We start from the raw sequence: 21,856 nt of genomic DNA on the forward strand, positions 1-21,856 counted from the left end.
TGGGGAAAATGTCTACAGTAATGACAGGATGAGAGCAGGGTGCTCTTCCCCTCACACCACCTTTATTATAAGTTGGAAACTTCTACACTGCAACAAGATACATAAAAAATGCCTTTCAGAATTAATAACTCTACTCCTGTTGTGTTAATATATTCAGTCCCCTGCAATCAGACATATGCATTATATAAACATTAGCAGAAATCGATTACTTAGCTGTGGGCAATGTGTTTGAGGCACCATTTATTTATTTTTCAGCCACAGATATCTGCTCCCTGGGTCTAACTTTTGTGGCTGGCAATATCTAAATGTTGATGTTAAAGTGTTTTGAAATGTTTGAGTTGCACCTGGCCTTACCTTGCCCAGAACAACTTGGCCTACATGTGCACATCTCGAAGAACCTTTCTGAAAAGCCCCGTTAGGATTCACAGGCTGACAACTTTTGCCTGGTTTCAAATATTTTTGCAAACGTTTCGCGGCTGTAACATTTACCACAAGTGGAACTGCAATGTACACCTTGCAAACCTACAGAAAGAATCAGGAAAGCTAATTTGGCTTTTAGGCAAACCAATGTGTTTATTCTGACAATGGGAAGCTCAATAGGAATTTTAGCTTAAAATTCCTTTTCAGCTTGAGTGGCAGTGCTAATAGAGAAATCCTTTGTAACAGATTCGTTGTAAATCCATCCATGGCACCAACTGTATACCATTTTATTCTGACATAGCACTTCATAGCACAGCAAGCTGTCAAAGCCACATCTACCCAATCCTATTCAGAATACAGTCACATTGCAAAGTCATGAAGAGATACTAGCTTGAAGGTGGTCAAGATAATCAGATCCACATAGCTTTGCACTTATTCTAATGTTTCTAGAAAATAAACTGATTCATGTGGACTAGCCTAAGAATATAGAGTGATGCATAATATTGTGTGCATGTTTTCTGACAGCTTTGATGAGATTTATGCAGTGTCATTTCAGCATTCATATTCTTGCTTGTTTTCTGATATTCTTTTATAATAACACTTGGTTTCCATGACAGCTTTTGCCAAAGGTCTTGATCCTGCATATCAGGTGGACAAAGGAGGTAAAGTAAGGTTCATGGTGGAGCTAGCAGATCCAACAGTGGAACTCAAGTGGTATAAAAATGGCCAAGAAATACGACCAAGTGCAAAGTAAGCGGTTTGATTGTATGTGAGCAATAATATGGGTACACATGTACTTCCTTGACAAGTGTGTTGCATAGATCTATCTCTTTGCTCAGGTTGCACCAATTTTATTTCTGAATTTCATTACATGTGAAAAGTATGCAAATGATACTATATTGCTCATGACCCAGAAAAGTCCACTGTATGCTAAACGTTAATGCAGATTGGCTCCTTTGCCTCAAGAGAAAAGAATTAAAGATCCTCAACAAAACATGGAGCCATTTCCTACTTGGTAGTTTTTAAAAAATCGGGAAGCACTGTGAGTAAATAAATCTCTTCTCCTCAGCACTATGAAATCTGAAGGAGGTCAGAATCTTTCCACAGTATTTGGTTGCTAAGAGGAGAGATGTTACTTACCCACCTGGCTTATAAACCACCTGAGGAAAGGGGAGCGAGGTTTGTCTCACCTTCTACTACCCAGTTAACGCTCGCACTGAAGTCAGCAACCTGCATTAGCTCAAAGTGACTTCAGTCACGTGCAACAGGTCTAGTGTACCCAAGCTTCTTCATCATCTGTATCACCTGCATATTGGTTTACTCTCTGGCTTTATCTAGAAGAAGTGGCTTTTCAGGTGCAGACACCTGAGCACAGGTAGAGCAATGGCTGGAAGTGGAGCCCAGTCCCTAGTGGGGGCACAACCAGCTCTTACAACCTGGTGCAGAAAATCCCATTCCACAGTCAGGCACAGCTAGGAATGACAATGTGCAACCAGTAATGCACAACAATGTAATGTTCCTCAAATGTTGCTCAGCAGCACAAAATCGTAGCAACTTTCTCTTCAGGCCCTGTGAAAAAACAGTAATTAGCAAAAGCCCTCTTACAGAGAAGGGGCAGATTTCTTTCATTCTGTTGCTGCAGAAGTCAATGAAGGATTTTGAGTACTATTCATAGTTGACAAAAAATGCATAATAAAGAGGGTACCTTTTCTTTAGCCCTATATCTGCCATGAGCAGTCCAGAACTGTTTCGCAGGCAGCTATGTGGATACCTCTCCAGTAGAAGGACCTGGATTGAATGCTCCAGTGCATTTCTTCCAGGCTGCTGAAGCAGCTGTCAGATGCTAATGAGCTTTGGTCATTACAAACCTGGAGCAGATCTAAACTGGTGACATAAAGGTGAAAGGCTCCATATCCCATTACCAAAACCCCATATCCCATTACTGATCTCTTGTGCCATCTGGCCTACCAATAATATTAACTTCTTAACTTTGGCTATTATTATACTTCACAAAAATGTTAAGAGTGTTGGAATGAGGATGGTGTCCTGTTACTGGTTATTTTCATCTTTACTCGTCTAGAGTTTCAGACCCCATTTTATTTGCCATCCTTCAGAGCCTGCTCATTTTTTTTTTATTTTTTCATATCACCCAAGCCTGGGATTTTGGAACAAGCCAGAAGATGCTCATTGTCACTCTACACCATAGCTCTTTTTGCTAAAAAGTCTATGACAGGTCTGTTGAATCTTGGAAATGGCTTCCCAGCACAATTTTTCCAGTTCTATGTAAAAAACAGGACTTTCACCTCTAATAATCCCTAAAGCACTTTCTACATAAAACAAAAGGGGTCCAGCAGTTTTGCTAATGTATCTTTGCTGCATTCCTGTTCAAACAGATACATTTTTGAGCACAAAGGTAACCAGCGAATTTTATTCATCAATAATTGTACGATGACAGACGATGCTCGCTATTACGTAACAGCTGGTGATGAGAAATGCTCCACAGAACTGTTTGTGAGAGGTAACTATGTCAGCTTGCTCCTGTTACACCTGCTGTAAATTGGTGTGGCTTCTTTGACTGCAACAGAAACTAACAGGGAGGATCTGGTTCAGTATATTTTTGTATTTGTATTAGCAGCCCTTAGGATCACTCTGTATTTCGGTGATCCCTGACCATTTTTTCCCTCATCCTGTATTTAGTAATTTAGTGAAAACCCTGAAATGGGGATACGGTTAATTTCATACTGTGCATTGGGATCTAGTGGGGCTGTGGTCCCCTTCACAGTTTTAAAGCCATTTTGGAGACTCGTTTGTCATAGCGTTGGCTTTCCCTAACACCACACTTAGGTACCTGATGATCCTGATACTCCTGGTCCGACTGGTCTGTTTCAAGTACCCTCAGACCAGGCTTTCTAGCAGTTAGTTTTCATTCCATCTGCACAGATTTAAGGGAAGACTCTATCAAAAGCTATGAATGGGTGGCCATTTCTTCACCCTTTTTGCTCCCACAGTATTGACGGTCTTACTGATAATATTCACGGCATTACTCACACATGCACAACAAAACAAACAGAAAACCAAAACTTACAGTGAGAGAAAAAAATAATCAAATATTTCAGAGAGCTATTTAAAATAATGGAGCCCATCGCCCCTATAAATATCATAGGTTAACAGTTGTACAATCTCTTGCTATTAAATAAACTCCAGTTTTGACAGCAGGAATGGGTTAAACCAATAAGGGCACCGTGTTATGTCATCAGTCCATCTTATTGTGCATAACGGGCTATAGGACCAAACAAAAATGCAGCTTTATGAGAGGGATCTGTGGGAGGCAAGAGGGGGAATGTCAGCTTCTCATGTCGACCTGCCTGGACAAACTGTCGATAAAAAGGGATGCAAGGCAGGTATTCATCTGAACAAATGTTGTTTTTTTATTTAGCACATTTCCTACTAGCACCTTAATGAGCAATCACTTTTCTGATTTAAGGCAGAAAAAGCTGTGCTGAGAATAATATTAGAATTTTAAAGTACTGTTGTCCTCTATAGCATGATTTTGAAAACCGCTTTCACTGTTTTATCTCTCAGATTGTAAATCTGTAATTTTCTCTTTCCAAAGATCCTCCAATTTTGGTGACCAAAGGCCTGGAGGATACTAGTACCTACGTTGGTGAACGAGTAGAACTGAGCTGTGAAGTGTCTGAGGATGATGCAAATGTGAAATGGTAAGCCACATTTTGAACAGATACTGTTTTCCTTGAGAATAAAACCCTGAATATTTTAATTGTAGGCAAAAATGTGGACAGCTTTTTCTATACCAGTAAACCTGAAAATTGCTAAGAAAATCTCAAGAAAACATTATTCAAAAATGTAGCAACAGCAAAAATATCCTTACACATTCATGGATGAGTTTGTTTAACCTTTTCTCGTGCCTTAAGTCTTATAAAGTCTTCTCTGGAAGTTTCAGTCTATGTGAGTCCTATTTGCACAGGACATCTATTGGAAAAATAATCATTCTTTGTTTTCCATTAGGTTTAAGAATGGTGTAGAACTTAACAATGAACCTAAATCTCGGTATCGAATCAAGGTTGAGGGTAAAAAACACACTTTGATCATAGAGGAAGCTGCAAAAAATGACAATGCAACTTACTCAGTAATGACAACTGGAGGCCAATCAGAAGCAAAGCTTTCGGTTGATTGTAAGTATCATCCATCTTGCTCTTGAATTCGTATGTCACAGTTTACTAGCTTACAGAAATAAATAATCTGCTTGCCTTTTCCTGGGGGTTTAAAGGGAGACTTAACTTCCATACCAATTTCTTTGCTGCAAATCTCCAGAACAGTGACTTTCCTTTAGACGCCGTTTGCAGCAACAGGCAACGGACTAGTCCTGCTTGAAAACTTTCTGTCACTCCATTAAGATGGGAAACAAAGCTATCCATCCAAAGATATTTTCAAGGGAAGTATCTGCTTTCTTTAATCCTTTCAGGTTTTCACAGGAAAGCCAAACCAAGGCTTTTTAGCCAAAATCAGAAAAAAAGTATGTTGGAAAAAATAAGAAGTTCTATAACTAGGCATACTGTTAACAGGCACTTGACCTGAACTCATAGGCACAAACACATGACTATGTAGCTCCCTCAGTATTGTTTGGGCAATATCTCTTTAAAACGCCTGTGGGTTTTAGCGAAATGTATGTGCCCATCCTCTAAAGTTATCACACATTATGCATAAACATACACTGTTTTGTGTACTGCTTTTGACTATTTTGTACAAATTGGCATCTTAAGCACAACCCATTCATGCTGTTCTATTATCAAGTTGGAAATTATCCTCGATGGCTATCGAGCTCCATCATCTTTCCTTTCATGCAACTTCTTCTGAGGATTTTCCAACTGGCTTTCTATAAAATGCTGCCTTTCCCATCACTCTTTGTTTCCTATGTCAGATTATAGTCAGGGATATTTACTGCATACACATGGTACTGTGTGTCCAGCCTGGACTTTGGTCTACAGCATCTAATCTTCCAGAAAGTGGAAGTGAACTGGGGCACCAGTACTCAGACTCAAGTTTTACAAAAGCTAGTAATATCTGTGGCTATTCGTAGGGTGAGGTAAGGCAGTTTAGCAAACATGAGAACAAGTAGTGTATGAAGCTAAGCCTACTGGCCAGTCAGCCTTTGCTACCAGCCTGACAAAACAGGTTGAGAACTACAGTCCCCACTTGTGATTAAATACTTTGGTAAGTCTCCAAATTATCTCGGATGAGCTGGGAGAGCTATGAGAGCAGTTAGATGGCTGTTAGATCACAGGAAAGGTGGGTTGTAATCCCTTCCAGTGCATAGGTCTGGGGACATGGGTCTTTCACATCTTGAAAGTTTCTTACTGGACTCTGGGGGATAGAAACACCCTACCTCCAGCACCTAAACACCAGAGAGGGGACAGCATTCAAATTGTGCTCCTGGGCTTAGTTCTTCTACTGGCAATAACCATGGAGTTTCCCCAGTCAGGGCATGGATATTTGGATCACCCTTTCTAAGGCATCAGACTACATGGAAAAACGTTAACTTATGTAGCTTACATGTACATATTACTGCTATTTGGACTTGAGAACTTTATTATTGGAGGCATTTTTCTGATTTGAAGACTATTGTGATGGCTAGTAGCAGCTCTGTGACAGAATCATGAGCTATTGTTTGATATTAGCACTAAAATCTCTGCTTCTGTTTTCCTAAGTGAGACCACTGAAGATATCACTTGCACTAGAAGACCAGACTGTGAGGCTTGGACAGGAAATCCACCTGAAGTGTGAGATATCTGAGAACGTGGAAGGGAAATGGTACAAAAATGGGCAACTGGTCGAAGCTGGTGACCGTGTAAAGCTTTATCACAAAGGAAGGTAAGCCTGTTGTGTATTGACTTGACTTTTGATGGAATGACACTGTAGAGATGTGCCAATATATGGGCTACTTCACTGAAAACTATCTGGTAATCAAGTCTAACCTCTGTCCCACAAACATATTTATTTTTATCATCATAAAAGCCATGTCTCCTTGCCCCCTTTCATCTTGTGAATTTTGGCTGTGGAGGACAATAATCAAATCCTTGATCCATCTAAGTTCAAGCTATTAATTTTTCTTAACATTGCTGTTGCTGTTAGTATGGGATATTAAGTAGGAAGGTAAAATAATTGTTAGACATTACTAAAAACATATAGCTTTTAAATGTCTGTTTTTCTGATAGCTCCTGTTTGTGTCAGCTCAGACCATGTATCTCTGCCCATGCAAAGTGTGTGGAGATATCAGGTCCCTTTGGATTTATAATCCGTCCTTTTTCATGGAAAGTTTGTCAGCTTAAAAAAAACAAAAAACAAAACAGGTCCTACCTTTAACTACATCCTCTTCACTTCAGCTTAGCAGACCATTCATACAGCTGGGAACTGCACTTGTGAAGATGCTTCTTAAACAGGCTATGAAACGTTTGCATTGATTCCATAACGCTCGCTAAGTCGCCGTAGGGGACAAGTGCCAGCTGTGCAATGACCCCTTGGATTGACATAAGATGAAGGAGCTCCCCACAACCCATGTAGGCCCATAGGGTGAGGTGAGGGAAAGGGGAGCAGGAAGGGCACAGAGGTGAGTCCTACCTTGAACAAAGCTTAGCCACAGCAGGTGATAGGAGAGCAAAAATATCATCATGTTGGAAGATGCAGTTAGGTAGTAAGAGCAGCATATGCTTTGTTCACCCATTTCTTTATTCTGGCAAACAAATAGTAGATTGGATCCTGTCACAAAGATGGTCTAACAAAAGTCAGAATATTCTCACAATGGGATCACCTAAACATTTTTTCTTGAACAACAAAATTACAATCTGATGGCAGCAGCACAGAATCCCTGTGTCAAGATTACACTCCCGTATTTTTCTACTTCTGTGTTCAAACAAAAAATATTAGAATTAGTTACATTATTTGCTGGTTGTCTAAATAATATTTTGTACAAATCACAAAGTATTTAATCAGCTAAAATACCACTAAGCAGCCAGCAAAGGATTTTTAGTCAGTAATTTTACACGCTTGCACAGATCTCCTAAACGTTTCACAGATTTTTCCTTATAGCTTCAAGCAGTCTTCAAAAATAATTTACATTTCTTTCTTTTTCAATTTTTTACAGAATCCACAGATTTGTTATAGCGAGCGCTGCTGTTGATGATGAGGGTGAATACATGTTTGTACCAGATGCTTATAATATTAATATTCCATGCAAAGTACATGTTGTGGGTAAGTATATGGCACAATGACTTATATATAACATCTCTTTCTCTGACCCTTGGAAATTAAATGCAATGTGCAATATCCTTGATTACATCGGTTTGTTTCCTCTGAGCAGGCATCTACCACAGAAAACAGAGCGGCTGCTTTGGCAAAGTGCTAGCTAGTCAGAGAGCGCTTTGCCTGTGCTTAGGATCTGCTCATAGTTTACAAGCCTGGGGGAGCTCCCAGGGAAGGCTTCTTGATGTTGAATTCCTAAACCTAAACCACTACTAAGAGTTTGTGTAAAACACCTGTTGCTATCCTCTTTTCAGATATACAGTGTTGTCTTTGAAGAATTGGCTTGCTGACATTTCAAAATGTGATTTGGTTTGGTAAAAGATTAGTAAAGCAGGTACATATTCCCTTAATACATCAAATGATATCTAGAGAGTGAAATGTTTCTGGTCAATTTTTATTCACTCAGCAAAACAGAAGGCTTGTTAATGATCCCAGTCATTGAAACAAAAATAGAACAAGGCATTTTCTCTTCCCACAATGATAACTCACTGGCTTTTAACTGCAACCAGTGACTTGGAAGTCAAAAGAAGAGCACCATAAATGCCCAAATCTTTAGAAAATATGGTTTGTAATTGAAGCCGAAGGAAGTGGGATATCTGTGTTAGAATGGTTTAGGGAGAATGAAGAAGGAAGGGGTACTGGAGGGTATGCTCACAGATATAATCTTCTAATACATTAAAAAAAGTTGTAAAAGGATATTAATCAGTGGCCCTTCAGACACATGGGGTACAGCGAAAGTGACCATTTCATTTTCAGGAAAAGTATTTGGGTTAAGAAAACTTTTAAACTGTAAGAACAGTGATGTCTGAAGGGTGGCAACTCTAGGTGTTGAAGAAAGCCTGCAATGGAAATTCTCAAGAGCTACTTAGAGGAAATCTCTCTCAGAAGTTACCTAAATATGCATAATTCTGCCTCAGGAAGACAGATTTTTTTTTATGGTCCTACTATTCCAAAATTTCTATGGTGTTATGATTTATTTTTCAGCAGACAACTATTTCCTTAAAAAAAAAAATCTTCACAAATTTTCTTCCAAACAAAAATCATTTGACTAAAAATACCAAAATACCAGGAAAATACAAAACATAGAGTATGTTTCTCTATGTTGCAGACCTGTGCCAGGTCACCGAACTCTCAGAGTGGCAGCCACATGGCAAATTTGGACAATCTCTCCTTTTTCAGATCCTCCTAAACTCCACTTGGATGGTCTTGGGGAAGATAACATTGTGACAGTAGTGGCAGGAAGCAAACTACGACTTGAGATCCCCATCTCTGGCGAGCCAACTCCAAAAGTCATGTGGAGTAAAGGGGACAAGGTACATTGTGGTTACACACATTTCTTTAGCTTGACAAGGGGCCTTTTACTTCAAAAAATAACCTTTAGCCTTGTGAAGACATTGATTTTAATGGCAGAAAATAAGAAGGAGATGCATTTTATGTAAAAAACCTCTCCTCACTCAAAAATTAAGGGTAAAATGGATAAATATTATTTAGTATCTTTTGGGTCTTTTTGAGGAAAGGCTGAAATTAATGAAGGAAAAAGATATGGTTTTGCTATAAATAAATTGTAAAGGAGAGGGACATACGAGATAGAGAAGAAAACTAGTGAAAATCTACCAGATGGCTACTTCTGTACATACTGCCCAGAATGGCTGCCAGGTTTTGATAGAAAGCCATGGTATGGTCTGGTTTTGGAAAATGAATGATAAATTCTGATGGAGTGTCAAGTCTCAAATGAAACAACAGGCTGGGCAATTGGTGTCTTGCATTTGGGGTCTTAATGCAAAACTTGGCACAGATCAATCCCTGGCTGTGTAATACCAAAAAGACACTTTTCACATTTAAATTTTCATTGTGGTATGTGGAAGCTGGAACATATTATTACTGGATTTGTCAGACCTATCTGGTCAAATCTCTGACTACAATTTTTCAAATATTAATTGTAGTATCACCACTGTGGACTTGTCTAAATAGGGAATTATTCTAGGACAGCTCTTACTCCAAAATATGTGCCAGCATTTGAAATCTGTGAGGACAAGCTACTGACCATTACAATCACTCTGACTTTTAAACTGAACAAATTACATTTCTATGAGACATTTGGGAGAATCCACTACTCTCTTTCCATCAAATTAATGACAGGTAGTGTTGACAAAAGCATGTTCTTGCTCACAGGACAAGTAAGCCTAGCGCCTCTTCCTTTGAGATGCAATGGCTGAACTGAGTACTAAACAGTTACTGTATTTTAAAGTTATTTATTTATCCCTCAGTTATTTTGTCATTTTTGTGATCATTAGGTGACTGAAATTCTGAGCTTTAGTGTGTTTTTTCTTACAGTCACTTTAGTATTTTTGCTGAAGTGTCCTGTACTGCATTTGGATTTCGATTTTTGAGCGTTTTGATTCTCAAATCCAGAAAATATGACTTTTCCCTCTGCTTACTTTGACTCCTAGTGGATCACAGACAGTGGAAGAATACGGGCAGAAACATACCCTGACAGCAGCTGTTTGGTCATTGATACAGCTGAGAGGGAAGATTCAGGTCCTTTCAGAATAACATTAAAGAATGAGGCTGGAGAGGACACAGCTCTAATCAACATTAAAGTGGTTGGTAAGTCACGTGGAACAGTGCACATGAGCCATGTCTTTTATCACAGCCCTTTTCAATAAATACTCCTTGAAGAACCCTACTGTTCTGCACCCCAACCAGAGACAAATTCTTCTTCCTCTATCTGAAGGGTCTCTTCTGTAGATGCTGTCCTCCCTAGCTACCAAACTGTTGTAGATTCTCAGAAAAATTCCGTTTCCCTGTTTTTCCCCATTTTCAGATGTGGAATTGAGGTGCAAGGATACTATGGCCCAGTGTTACTGAAGGACACAGGAGCTTAGCATGGGATTTAAGTAGGAGTTAATTATCATCCCGCTGCCACCTCACGCTGCAAGGGCCAAACTTGTGCAGTTACCTCAGGGTGTCCTTAACACTTCCCATTCTCCATTCCTCATGTGGCTGTGGGCCCTGTCTTACCACATGCCCTCAAGTGCCCCTCAAGTGTCTTGGCTGTGCTGAAGAGCTTGGCACTTATCCCTTCCTAACCACCTGCCAGGATCCACAAAGACCTTTCGCTCTCTCTCCTCATTAGGAAATCCTGTTGCACTTCAAAAACTATTTAGATTTGTTTCTTATTTGACATTTTTTTATTTCAACCTATGCAAAAAGAAGAAAGTTGGGGGTTTTTTTCATAATATTTACTTTGTTTACAACAGATGTCCCTGATCCTCCTCAGGCACCAAATGTGACTGAGGTGGGTGAAGACTGGTGTGTTATGACCTGGGAACCTCCGGCAAATGATGGTGGATCACCCATCTTAGGTACATACTTTTCTTTTTTTTGTGGTGGTGGTCTAATATAGACAAAAGAAACAAACACCTAACAATGGACGCCATAGGATCAGAGTTTAGCTCAGGCCCTGGAGAGTTGCACTCTGAGTACCCAGTTGCAAGAATGTTCTACCCAATCTTCGACTTTATTGGATACCTGTTTTTCTAATGCTTTGAGATTTGTCATTTTGTATGTTGCCACATTATCAATCCCCCTACTTGAAAGACAACCCCTTATAATACCAAACTTTGAACAGCTAGCCTGTTTGAATGTTAGGAGGGATTTCAGAAACAATTTACTGAGTAAATTGGAATATCTTCTAATACACTGAACCAAGAGGAAAGTCAGAGGGGCCCAGAGGCCAGCAGAATCAGGCCCTTTTCACACTGAACTGACTACAGCGGTGTTGTAAGTGAAGTCCAAAAAAAGCTCGTACATGGCCATGAAAGCCAAATAGATGACTATCAGATAGTTTGCAATAGGAAAAATTTAACAATAACCCCTAAACCACTCTGAGGCCAGAAGGAGATATTGAGGTGCATCCAGGAAAAACGCTATCGGCCAGTCAAAAAACAGACCCCTCACTATTGAGCTTTATGCCACCACTTACTATAATAAAATTTTATTTGGTCAATAGGATATTTCATTGAAAGGAAAAAGAAACAAAGCTCCAGGTGGATGAGGTTGAATTTTGAGCTGTGTAAAGAAACAACTTTTGAGCCAAAGAAGATGATTGAAGGTGTTGCTTACGAGGTCCGTGTATTCGCTGTTAATGCAATAGGCATTTCCAAACCAAGTATGCCTTCGAAGTCCTTTGTTCCTTTAGGTAAGTAAACAAGAGCATAGAGATAGGTATACATTTAGAAAATTATCTTTGACACATTACTACAGTCATCTAATTATAGAACTGTAGTTCTTGTTACACTTGTGTTGCTCAGGATGTGTCTATGTGCTGCATAAACTCTATGTCTTATAGTTTACATATATGTCTTATAGTTACTTTACTATATGTCTTATAGTTTAGTTATTGTCTTATATGTCTTACACTATATAGATGTGTCTTCTGTGCTGCATAAACTATATGTCTATCACTGAAGGATTTATAGATTTATAGTCTTTTATAAACAAGAAACAAGGACGTATAGACAGAAAAATGGTGCACTACAATAAAACAGTGACATGTTATAGGTGAGCCTGATATACTATGGTCAATATGTTTTAAGGACCAGAATTAATAGTTGCATGCTTTTGTATATCATAGGTACCTCCTGAGTCAACAGAGTCAAGCTACTGGCAATTTACAGAATTGATAAAGATTATGGATTATAGTCTTGGTTGTTTTTTGCAGAAAGGGATCACATATTTTCAATATCCTTTTGCAGACAATCCAGATTAGGCTAGGTCATATTTTACATTATTCTACATGTCCTCTTACTGCTTTATATTAATGTAACAGCTAGAGGGCTTTGTCATTCACCTAGTGACAGACTAATTTGGTGGCCTTTTCATATAAAGAAACAGATTTTTCAAACTATTGTGACAACCACAAGTCCCTCTAAAAGAAAGGTGCCTTGTTCTGTAGGCCAGCAAAGGTTCCCACCTTGCTCAGCGGCACCCCCATGATGCAGAGGAGGAAGAAGGTGGCTGTTATTGCTACAGCGTGCTGTCCTCCTGCCAGAAAATACCTGCTGTTGTAGAACACGCTACTCGCAACTTCTCTGCTTTACCTTCCACCACTCTTTGTCCTTCTCACTCCTCAGAAGGAGGAATTTAACTCTGGGTTAGGCTGTGAGCAGATATGGGATGAGGTACCTGCTTCTCCTAGTTTGGTCCTAATTGGGAAAGACGTGCCAGGGATGATTGGAAATGCCTGGTATGCAGGATTTAGCCTGTCACCTACGATGCTAAATTAGAGGAATATACACCATAAATGTAAACCTTTAATTGTAACACAGCTTTCTGCCTTCTCCCCGCTGCCTGCTTGCTTCAGCTGTTACCAGTCCACCAACTCTCCTGGCAGTGGATGGAGTGACTGATACCTCAGTTACAATGAAATGGAGGCCACCAGACCACATCGGAGCAGCAGGGTTAGACGGCTATGTTGTAGAGTACTGCTTTGAAGGAAGTAAGTGGCAACGACTGTGGTATGTTACTCATAGTGAAAGTAGGTGAGACTTTCTCCATTTTTTCTCTACGGGTATCAGGTGCTCTCACTTTAAGGCAGAGATTAATCAGTCAGAAGACCTCAAGCAGCAGGGTTTTGCTCAGGCCTCCTTTGGTTTGTATTCCAGATCCCATCTATTGACTGTAGTTCAACGCACCTTACATTTGATCTGAAATCCAAATCAAAAGCCATATAATCTGTTGTAGTGTACCAAGTATCGTGTTAATCGCTGTCCTCTTTTTTGAGCTAAATGAAGAATCGATGCAGTAAAGAGTGGATGGATGAATGAATAGGAAATAATGAATGGCTGTAAGTGTGGTCCAAAATATGTGCAGGTTGGCTGGGTTTTAGGGACAGGAGGTCCTCAATGTGGTAATCCCTATCTTGACACATTACTAATTGGCTACTTCAAGTGCCAGTTCCCAGTACTGAGGACAAACAGCCTCTCCAATAGCTGGCTGTAGAAGTTATCTAGGCATGCAGAGTTCGTGTCTGGATATTGAATTTCTCCAACGTTTCAGTGTAGTTAGATACAGGATCTTTAACTATGTCCATCTAAGACATAAATCTATACAGAACTGAAGGAGAAAGATAAAGATGTAAGAGACTGAATAAACTTATGAGACTAAAATAACGAGGAATAGGGAAATATAATGTATATTTTACAACTAAGAGTCTTTGGTGACCAAGCAGCAGAAACTTAGTATTTTCCAGCAGATTGTCTTCTGAGTTGGCATCAAATGAAGTCTATTTTCAAAAATTAAATCCACCAACTCCTGGGTAAGTATCAAATAGCTTGGAGTGGTATGTGCAATACCCAGCCTCTGTGGACAAATGCCAATCAGTGGGACTCCAGCAATGTTGTGTGTTTGGATGAATGGGACACAGTTATCTTCAGCTCTGGTAGCTGCTGCTCTTAACTGCGCTGTAAATCAAGTGATGAGTTGGACACCTTTTTTCATAAAGGCATTTATTTCAACAAAAGCTTTTCATGAACGCAGTCCACAGCCTGGAGACAAGAGGTAGAGGACAGAACTTGTCATTCACACTGTCCCATGTTTCAGATTCAGACAATCCAGGAAAACAGTAGTTCACAAAAGTGGTCAGATACCACAGGAGCAGAGTGCCCTCAGGTCTCACTCAGGAGAGTGGGAGAGGGAGTGAAGAAGAACCACTGGCTTTTCTCAGGAGCACTCAGCATCTTGTAGTATTGAGCTGAATATCTGTAAGGAGCAGGAACAGACTGCAAGAAGCTCAGAGGTCTGGAGAAGATTACCTGAAGGCAGACACAGCTGGAATGGTAGGAAGGGTTTTCCTTGTATATTGGGAGGGAGCTGTGGGAACAGCTCAGAATGAGTAAGCATGCAGTCTTACATCAAGATGCAGCATTCCTATAATGTTTCCATTGCACAGGCAAGATGTATGGGAATATAAAGGGGGCTGTCAACGTGAGGACTTCAGTGTATGTTGTATATTATGCTCTGTTTCATACTGGAAGGATGGCGGGGTAAAAGTTAAAAGTGTTTCTAATATGTCACTGTCATAAAACCCTTGACATTACAGCATGTGATTTCCAAAATAGGTGACAAAAGAGGATAAGAAATATATACACGCTAATGCAAACTATGGCGTTCAGAGGAATCTTCCAAGTCTATCTTTTAAGGACTATTAAACAGAAGATCATTGTATACCTGTTGAATGGAACAAATTCTTTACTTTTTTTTTTTTTCAGATAGGTTTAAAACATATGAAGATACAACAAAATGGCAGTCAACTCTGTCATTTTATTGTTACCCACCTCAGTTAAAATACAATGGGTACAATGTATTTTACACAGCTTTCTGAGTGTTTATGTATATCTATATATGCCTCCTATATATGCATATACATCTATATATACACAATTGACATTATTTATGTATATATGTTGTGAAAATGGTTAGGAAGAAGCAAGCTTGGTAGAAAATACCGATTAAAAAAGACGTATTATTGGAATATACATCCTTTTCTCTATGTTCAGTCCTTTTTTTCTTTCTTGCAATAGCTCAGTGCCTCCTTTTCTCAGTCCTTTCAGTGCCTGTTCTGCCTCAAACTAATTTCTTCTATACTGTTTAATAACTCTTTTTAATTTCAAGGTACTTTTTATGACTGTCTATATTCATGCTGCTGTTCTTTTCTTTTAGTTATCTGTTTGTAAACTCATTTGTCTTTACCTTCTCCATTCTTTCATCGTTGTCACTGAAGTAGTTTTAAAGAGGGCTTTTTTGAGACTTCTTTATCATAGCAATCATTAGGAGAAATCACAATCTGAAAACAGGAAGACAAAATATATATATAATTTTAATTTAGAAGAATCATGTACCATGAGCATTGGTATTGCTTCACAAAAATTGGTATTTGCCTTTAGTCTGAAACTCATGACTTGATCAACATGGTGGACTCTTGGACTTCCTTAACTATGGTAGCACCTTTGACAGCTCACTGTGTATATTACTGAACTGGAGTCTCATCATGAGTATCTGGATCCGGCACTGCATAGGTGTGAATGTGAATATAGAACTCCCCTTCCCAGGGCTAGTTTACAACATCCAACTTGAACCTCTTGCTGTGGTGATGTGGAGTAGACTGAATCTTGTTGACATTGGAGAAGTCAATTCCTAGTAATACATGCTGCCGACTGGTTCTTGTTTGACATTTCAAGGGTAGTCTGATGAGCTTGGCCCTAGTTTTCCCTATGACGCTATATTTATCTGCCTTTAAAGGGCCAATGTACCTGCAGATGATCTGTTTTCATAGCTAGTAAGTAAGCACTTTGGAGAGTCTCTGTTGGCTGAGATCTTTGCCAGTGTACCCATCCAGGACCATGCACAGATACTAGAATAGTATTTTTACTATCCTGAAAATAGCCAGGTCCAGGATTCCAGGAAATCCAGGGCAGTCGTAGCTTTGTCCAGGAAATAAAGCCTTAGGGATTACATCGTATCTGTCATCATCCATGATTTCTGCCTTCTTCTTTAATTTTCTTTCTATGTTGCCTTTAGCTAAATGTGTTCTCTTCCTCTGTTTCTCCAAGTTTTTTTCCAAGACTTCTCTTTTCCTGTCTCTCTTACTCAGAATTCTTCTCTGAATTTCTTCTCTCTTCTATGATGTGTTTTCTTCTTCTCCTACACTTTCTCCAATCATCATTTCATTTCATTTCTCTCTCTTCCAAATGTTCTTTTTGTCTCTTTCTTTTCATCTTTCCAGGGCTGTGACCAGGCCCAGAGAAAAAAACCCACCTTATCTCCTCCTCTTCCTTTATCCTTTATCTTTTCTGTGAGCATAATGCATAACTGTTCTTTGATTTAGATGTCCTCTTCCCATCTCTTTCCTCCCTGCAGTCTCTCTAAATATGGGTCCTCTAAATCTTTAAAGCCCAGCATCTATCTTTGCATACTTACTAACAGGAATTGCTAACCACTGACAAAATGCTCCATCTGTGTGAAAGTGGGTGTCTCTGATTAATTTTAAAGATGGATTCTCACAAGGTATATCGACAGATCTGTCTGAGGAATTGGTGGAGCCACCTTTTAACCTGGAAGGTACAGTATTCAACAAAGGATATAAATCTTCTTTAATGAAAGAAAAACTCTCTTCATAAAAGTAAAGATAAATTTCTGAGAGTGAATTTTAAGGGCAACAGTCTACAGAATTTGCTGTAGTCTGTGTATAGGGGGAGGGGGAGGTGTTCAGGAAACAGTCATTGATTGCAATCGTCTTCTGCTAGACGCTGAAAGAAGCAGCTTGAAGGAGAACTTAATTCCTAAAAGTAAGACCCGCAGTTATGACAATGTACCACAGTATTGCGCGCTAAGTCTGCAGGGCTCTCTGGCTTACAATAGTTCTCGTCTTCTGCACTAATGTTATAATGCTAACTTTACATCATGCGGAAGGTATTGATACTGACTTGCTACTGCATAAATCTGACTTCCAAATGTCAAAGTGCCAGCAGCGTTAAAGTGATCTGTTTAGAGGACAGGGTGGAAAAGAAAGTACCATTTGTAGCTGAAGCTTTTCTGAAAGACTGTACTGTTTCCATCACTCTGTGGATTATGTGCGACTGCCTAGGGGTAGGATAAAAAAATCCAAGAATTCCGTAATTATGTGAATAATTCTGACACAGCCTTCCTTTTTTAAAGGCACCAGGAGAGATAGCATTTCATTGCAATTTGTAAATATTCTGTGTTTCCCTCATCCCTGCGGTCTCAGTGGTAGTTTCAAGAGTACTCAGTACTGGTCTAATTGTGATATTATTGAAATTAATTGTAAAACCCATTTCTCTCCAAGGAAGCTGTTAGAGCAATGATGAGTGCTTTTGGAAATACACTCTTTGTCCCCCTTGTTTTCTATCAGCTGAATTTAAAGACTAATCAGTTTTCTCTCTGAAAATTAAATGATAGACACATTCTAAAAACATTTATTTCTCTAAATATAAATATATAATCAGCAGAAACCCTTAAAGCTTTGAAACATTTTTCCTACGTATAATTAAAGTGAATCAATGTCATGTTACAGCATAATTAGAAAAACAAAACAGAGGTATTAATCAGAATATAATTAATCTATTACCGTTCTGTAATTTTCCTCATCCGTGCAGTGGATGTATTTATAATTCCCTATTCTTTCGATTCGTCCTCCCCTCCTCTTTTCCCTAAACTAGCTGATGAATGGATCGTGGCTAACCCGGAGCTGACAGACAAAACGAAGTTTACTATCACTGGCCTGCCGACTGGCTCGAAAATCCTTGTGAGAGTAAAAGCTGTGAATGCTGCTGGTGAAAGTGAGCCCAGGTACCACCCACAGCCTATTTTAGTCAAGGAAGTGATAGGTAAGATCCTCCTGCCTACGCTCACCCACAAATACACTCTGCTTCCATACTTAGTTCATTTTTTTAAGGCTAGTACTCTCTTGTTGGAAACTGATGATATGGCGTTACAAAGCCATTGTGCAGTGGCTAGAAATCATGAAACCGCCTTTAAAAATACTTGTAATTCTTTTTATTTGTTTCATTTCCGAGCCTTTATTGCTCAGCCTTTCAAGGCTTTTTTTCTGCAGAACTTGAACTTGATGTTGCTTTTTTTGAGTTGCACTAAGTTTCTCACCTATTCCTACCACCATAACATTTGGTGTTACAAAAAATGATGGTGTACCAAAAGTAACATTGTGGGACCAAGAAATTTAAGATAGTAAATTAGTCACTCTAATTAGTCACTTCTGGGAATTGTAGACCACAGAGTCTCCTATTTATACTGATGCCCACCAGTACTGCCTAAGTCAGAAAAGAAGATAAATGTCAAACACAAGCTTCTGGCTTTTTTTCAGAACCTCCAAAGATTCGTCTACCAAGACACTTAAAACAAACCTATACTCGAAGAGTTGGAGAAACTGTGAATCTCGTTATTCCTTTCCAGGTAAGAACTAAAAACACTGACAGGAAAACACTACTTTTTCTTATATAGCTGCTTTTTAACTTCTTTCTGTGTAACTTTGGTCGGCCAGTGAGTTAACTAACAGATGTGGAAGCACACAGAAGTACACAGGTGCTTGAAAGCTTTTGCTTCGACGTCTCAAAGAAATGATGTTAAGCCAATTAATGAATTGGGTATCTAGCTTAGACAGACTGATTTTTCTTCTGTCATCCAAAGGACACTTATAAATCCTCCCAGTAGACATTACATGTGAGATAATTGCTTGCACAATGCAAAATGGTTACACTGGCAATAGTTAGATATGGTATCAAGGGTGGGACTGTAGCATTTAATCTTTTTCTTGTCTTGAGAGAGGAAAAGGGAGGGGAAGAGTGGGCAGAGTTTCACTGCCTCCTATAGAAACTGCAACTTTTAAATCCTTGAGATCACAGCTATAACATGACTCTTTCCAAGGATATAGCACGTTTTCCCACAGCATCGTGTTAACCTTCCTTCCCATACCTTTTACAACAGTGACTGCCTCTCTACCTGCAGGGTCCTTATTCTTCTGAATACAAGAATTATGGCAGAATTAATTTCTATTTCATCTCTGCACACCTAAAGATACTGGGTGAGCATAATCCGGCTTCTACAGGGCTGTTAAAAGCCTAATAAAAGCTTGATCACAATACATTGCAAAATACACTGCTCTTGAGAAATTAAAGGAATATTCTATGGTTATTCTCTAAGAAGGCATTCAAAAAGGTGTGAGATTACCCTTTTCAGACAGCATTGGCAAATTGTTTGCCTCTGAAAGGCAAATCCCATGGTAAAGCAGGTGGAATTCACTCCGATTTAAGTACCTAAATTGGGCACTACTAGGCCCATAAAAATGGCACACAAAAGATGTCAATCCAGCCTACCTAACAACTATTCCAATTGCTTTTGCAATTAAAGAAGAGAGTTTAGGATCCCTGGAGGTTTAGTCCACTACTTTTCCTCTTTCACTGCCAGTGTAGAGAATGTAGGCACTTCCAGAGGGTGAAATATTTTGTTCTGCATTTTCTGTTTTTTTCTCCTTTTTCTTTTAGAAAACTGGAAATTAATTGTCAACTTTAGCCAGAAAGTTAATTGTCCAATTTAGCCTGAGTTTGCAAATATTTCAGTCTCCTGGGAAAAAAAAGAAAGCAAGCAAGCTGCATTTTAGGTGAATTAATATGATTGTATCTCAAATGCCGTATGATTTAAAAAAGAATTCTCAGTTTCTTTCAGGACAGTTTTATTTCCCGTTTGGGAAAAATGGGACATAAACCCGTTTTCTCTCCCACCCTTTTCTCTCCCAAAATCATATACAAATTGTTTCCTGGCTTCTTACAGGGAAGACCAAGGGCAAAAGTATCATGGCAGAAAAATGGTTCTCCAATCGACAAGAACCAAATCAACATCCGCAACACTGAAAATGACACTATCATCTTCATCCGAAAGGCAGAAAGGAGCCACTCTGGAGAATATAACATGAAAGTGGAAGTAGAGAACTTGGAGGACAAAGCTACAATAGATATTCAGATTGTTGGTATGTTTTGAGAAACAGAAGTAAATGCATGCCGGAGAAGCAGACTCCAGCCATTCCAAGGCTTTAGGAAAGCAGAGGAATCCCAAAGAGCATCTTTCTCGACAGTGATAACTCACCACATCCAATTACTTGGCTATAGATTTGTGGTCTCTAAGTAAACCTCCCTACACAATGGCAGACGCTTGTTGGAACATGTCAGTCTCTTTTTTCACTGTTGTGCTTTTCATGTTCTTGTCTATGCAGGATGCAAGCCTTTTCCCATTGAATGGTATCCATAGCCAGAAATGGTAGTAAATCCATAGTAACTTTGTCACAAGTGTAATGTGGAAGAAATCCTAAATATTGAAAGTACATGAAAGTAGGAAAGACAGATGAGAAAACACATTTACTTTTCATTTTTACCAATCTATTTCTTTACATAATAGGCAAAACTGGTAGCACAGACTTTATAATGATTGTCTGACTTCATCTTTTAGGAACACATCTTCAACTGGTTTTAACTTTTCCAAAATATCATGTCCTTATGCAATCAAAGAGCACATGCATATTAGAAACCATACTCACAAAGCGGTCAAGTTAAGTTCTTCATAATTCTGACATGCCTTAACTTTGAAAAGTTTTCTTTTGCAACCTCAGCTTTCTTTTGGCATTGGTTTTGGCATGTGCGTGTTGTAAGAAAGAGAGAGAAAAACCTAACTAAGTGGAAGATGTGTGTAGGAAGGAGAGAGAGGGGGAGAGAGAGAGAAAGCAAACAATGGAAAATGTCAGCTGCCACATTTTCGTTACAGATCGCCCAGGGCCACCAGAAGTTGTAACTATTGAGGACGTCTGGGGAGAGAATGTGAATTTATCATGGAAGCCACCAAAAGATGATGGCAACGCTGCCATTACTGGGTACACTATTCAAAAAGCAGATAAGAAGAGTATGGTAAGTAATAAAGAGATGTTTAAAAGGCTGATGTACTCATGAATTCTCCCTTTTAAAAATAAAAAGCCTTACACGCTTAAATTGATGCAGGTGGACAAAGCATTGACTAGTCAGCATTCAGAAAATCTGCAAGGCATCTCTAAAAATTCTAAAAATCTCCTGTTCACTGTATCTAAAGCCTAAAAATGGAAATGTTTTCAGATTATGCCAAAGAGGAGGACTAAATAGGAAAGGACAGGTGGATTTGAGGGAAGTAATTCTGCTTTTTTTCTTTGTCTCAGTAGAGAAAATAAAACCCAAAAATGTTAATTCTGAAGTCACTAGGTTGCTACTAGAATCAAAATGTAGTGCTGTTGTTTTCAAAGCTATAACGTCACATTGTGTAAGTCATTGCCACTCCTTACTACCCATGGCAAAATGGTACATATGTAACTCGTAAACTGCTTTGAGATTTACAGATGAAAAGTGCAATATAGAGACATTTATTATTTTCATTAAACTAACATGAATTTTACACTTCTTTAAAAGAGAGCAGTTGGATTATTACATTTAACACTTACTACAAATTTAAACACTGGAAATCTAAGACAATATTTTGGGAGTTACCTTATCTAAGGGAATCTTTTTGCCGC

At 39.0% G+C, this 21,856-nt stretch overlaps 1 protein-coding gene across 1 annotated transcript in view; it reads left to right on the forward strand.

The window, feature by feature from the left end:
* MYBPC1 (myosin binding protein C, slow type) overlaps positions 1-21,856 on the forward strand; it is a 78,729-nt gene that overhangs the window by 44,101 nt on the left and 12,772 nt on the right. The window contains exons 10-24 of the mRNA XM_009332945.1: positions 1,038-1,170; positions 2,814-2,938; positions 4,034-4,139; positions 4,447-4,613; positions 6,147-6,309; positions 7,580-7,686; positions 8,917-9,050; positions 10,188-10,344; positions 10,998-11,102; positions 11,750-11,938; positions 13,103-13,237; positions 17,976-18,143; positions 18,638-18,726; positions 20,101-20,296; positions 21,085-21,224. Of these exons, the coding sequence (XP_009331220.1) occupies positions 1,038-1,170; positions 2,814-2,938; positions 4,034-4,139; positions 4,447-4,613; positions 6,147-6,309; positions 7,580-7,686; positions 8,917-9,050; positions 10,188-10,344; positions 10,998-11,102; positions 11,750-11,938; positions 13,103-13,237; positions 17,976-18,143; positions 18,638-18,726; positions 20,101-20,296; positions 21,085-21,224 (2,114 nt within the window). The remainder of the gene's footprint in view (positions 1-1,037; positions 1,171-2,813; positions 2,939-4,033; positions 4,140-4,446; positions 4,614-6,146; positions 6,310-7,579; positions 7,687-8,916; positions 9,051-10,187; positions 10,345-10,997; positions 11,103-11,749; positions 11,939-13,102; positions 13,238-17,975; positions 18,144-18,637; positions 18,727-20,100; positions 20,297-21,084; positions 21,225-21,856) is intronic.

Source organism: Pygoscelis adeliae, unplaced genomic scaffold, assembly GCF_000699105.1.
Source record: "Pygoscelis adeliae isolate BGI_AS28 unplaced genomic scaffold, ASM69910v1 Scaffold38, whole genome shotgun sequence".
NCBI classification, from domain to species: Eukaryota; Metazoa; Chordata; class Aves; order Sphenisciformes; family Spheniscidae; genus Pygoscelis; species Pygoscelis adeliae.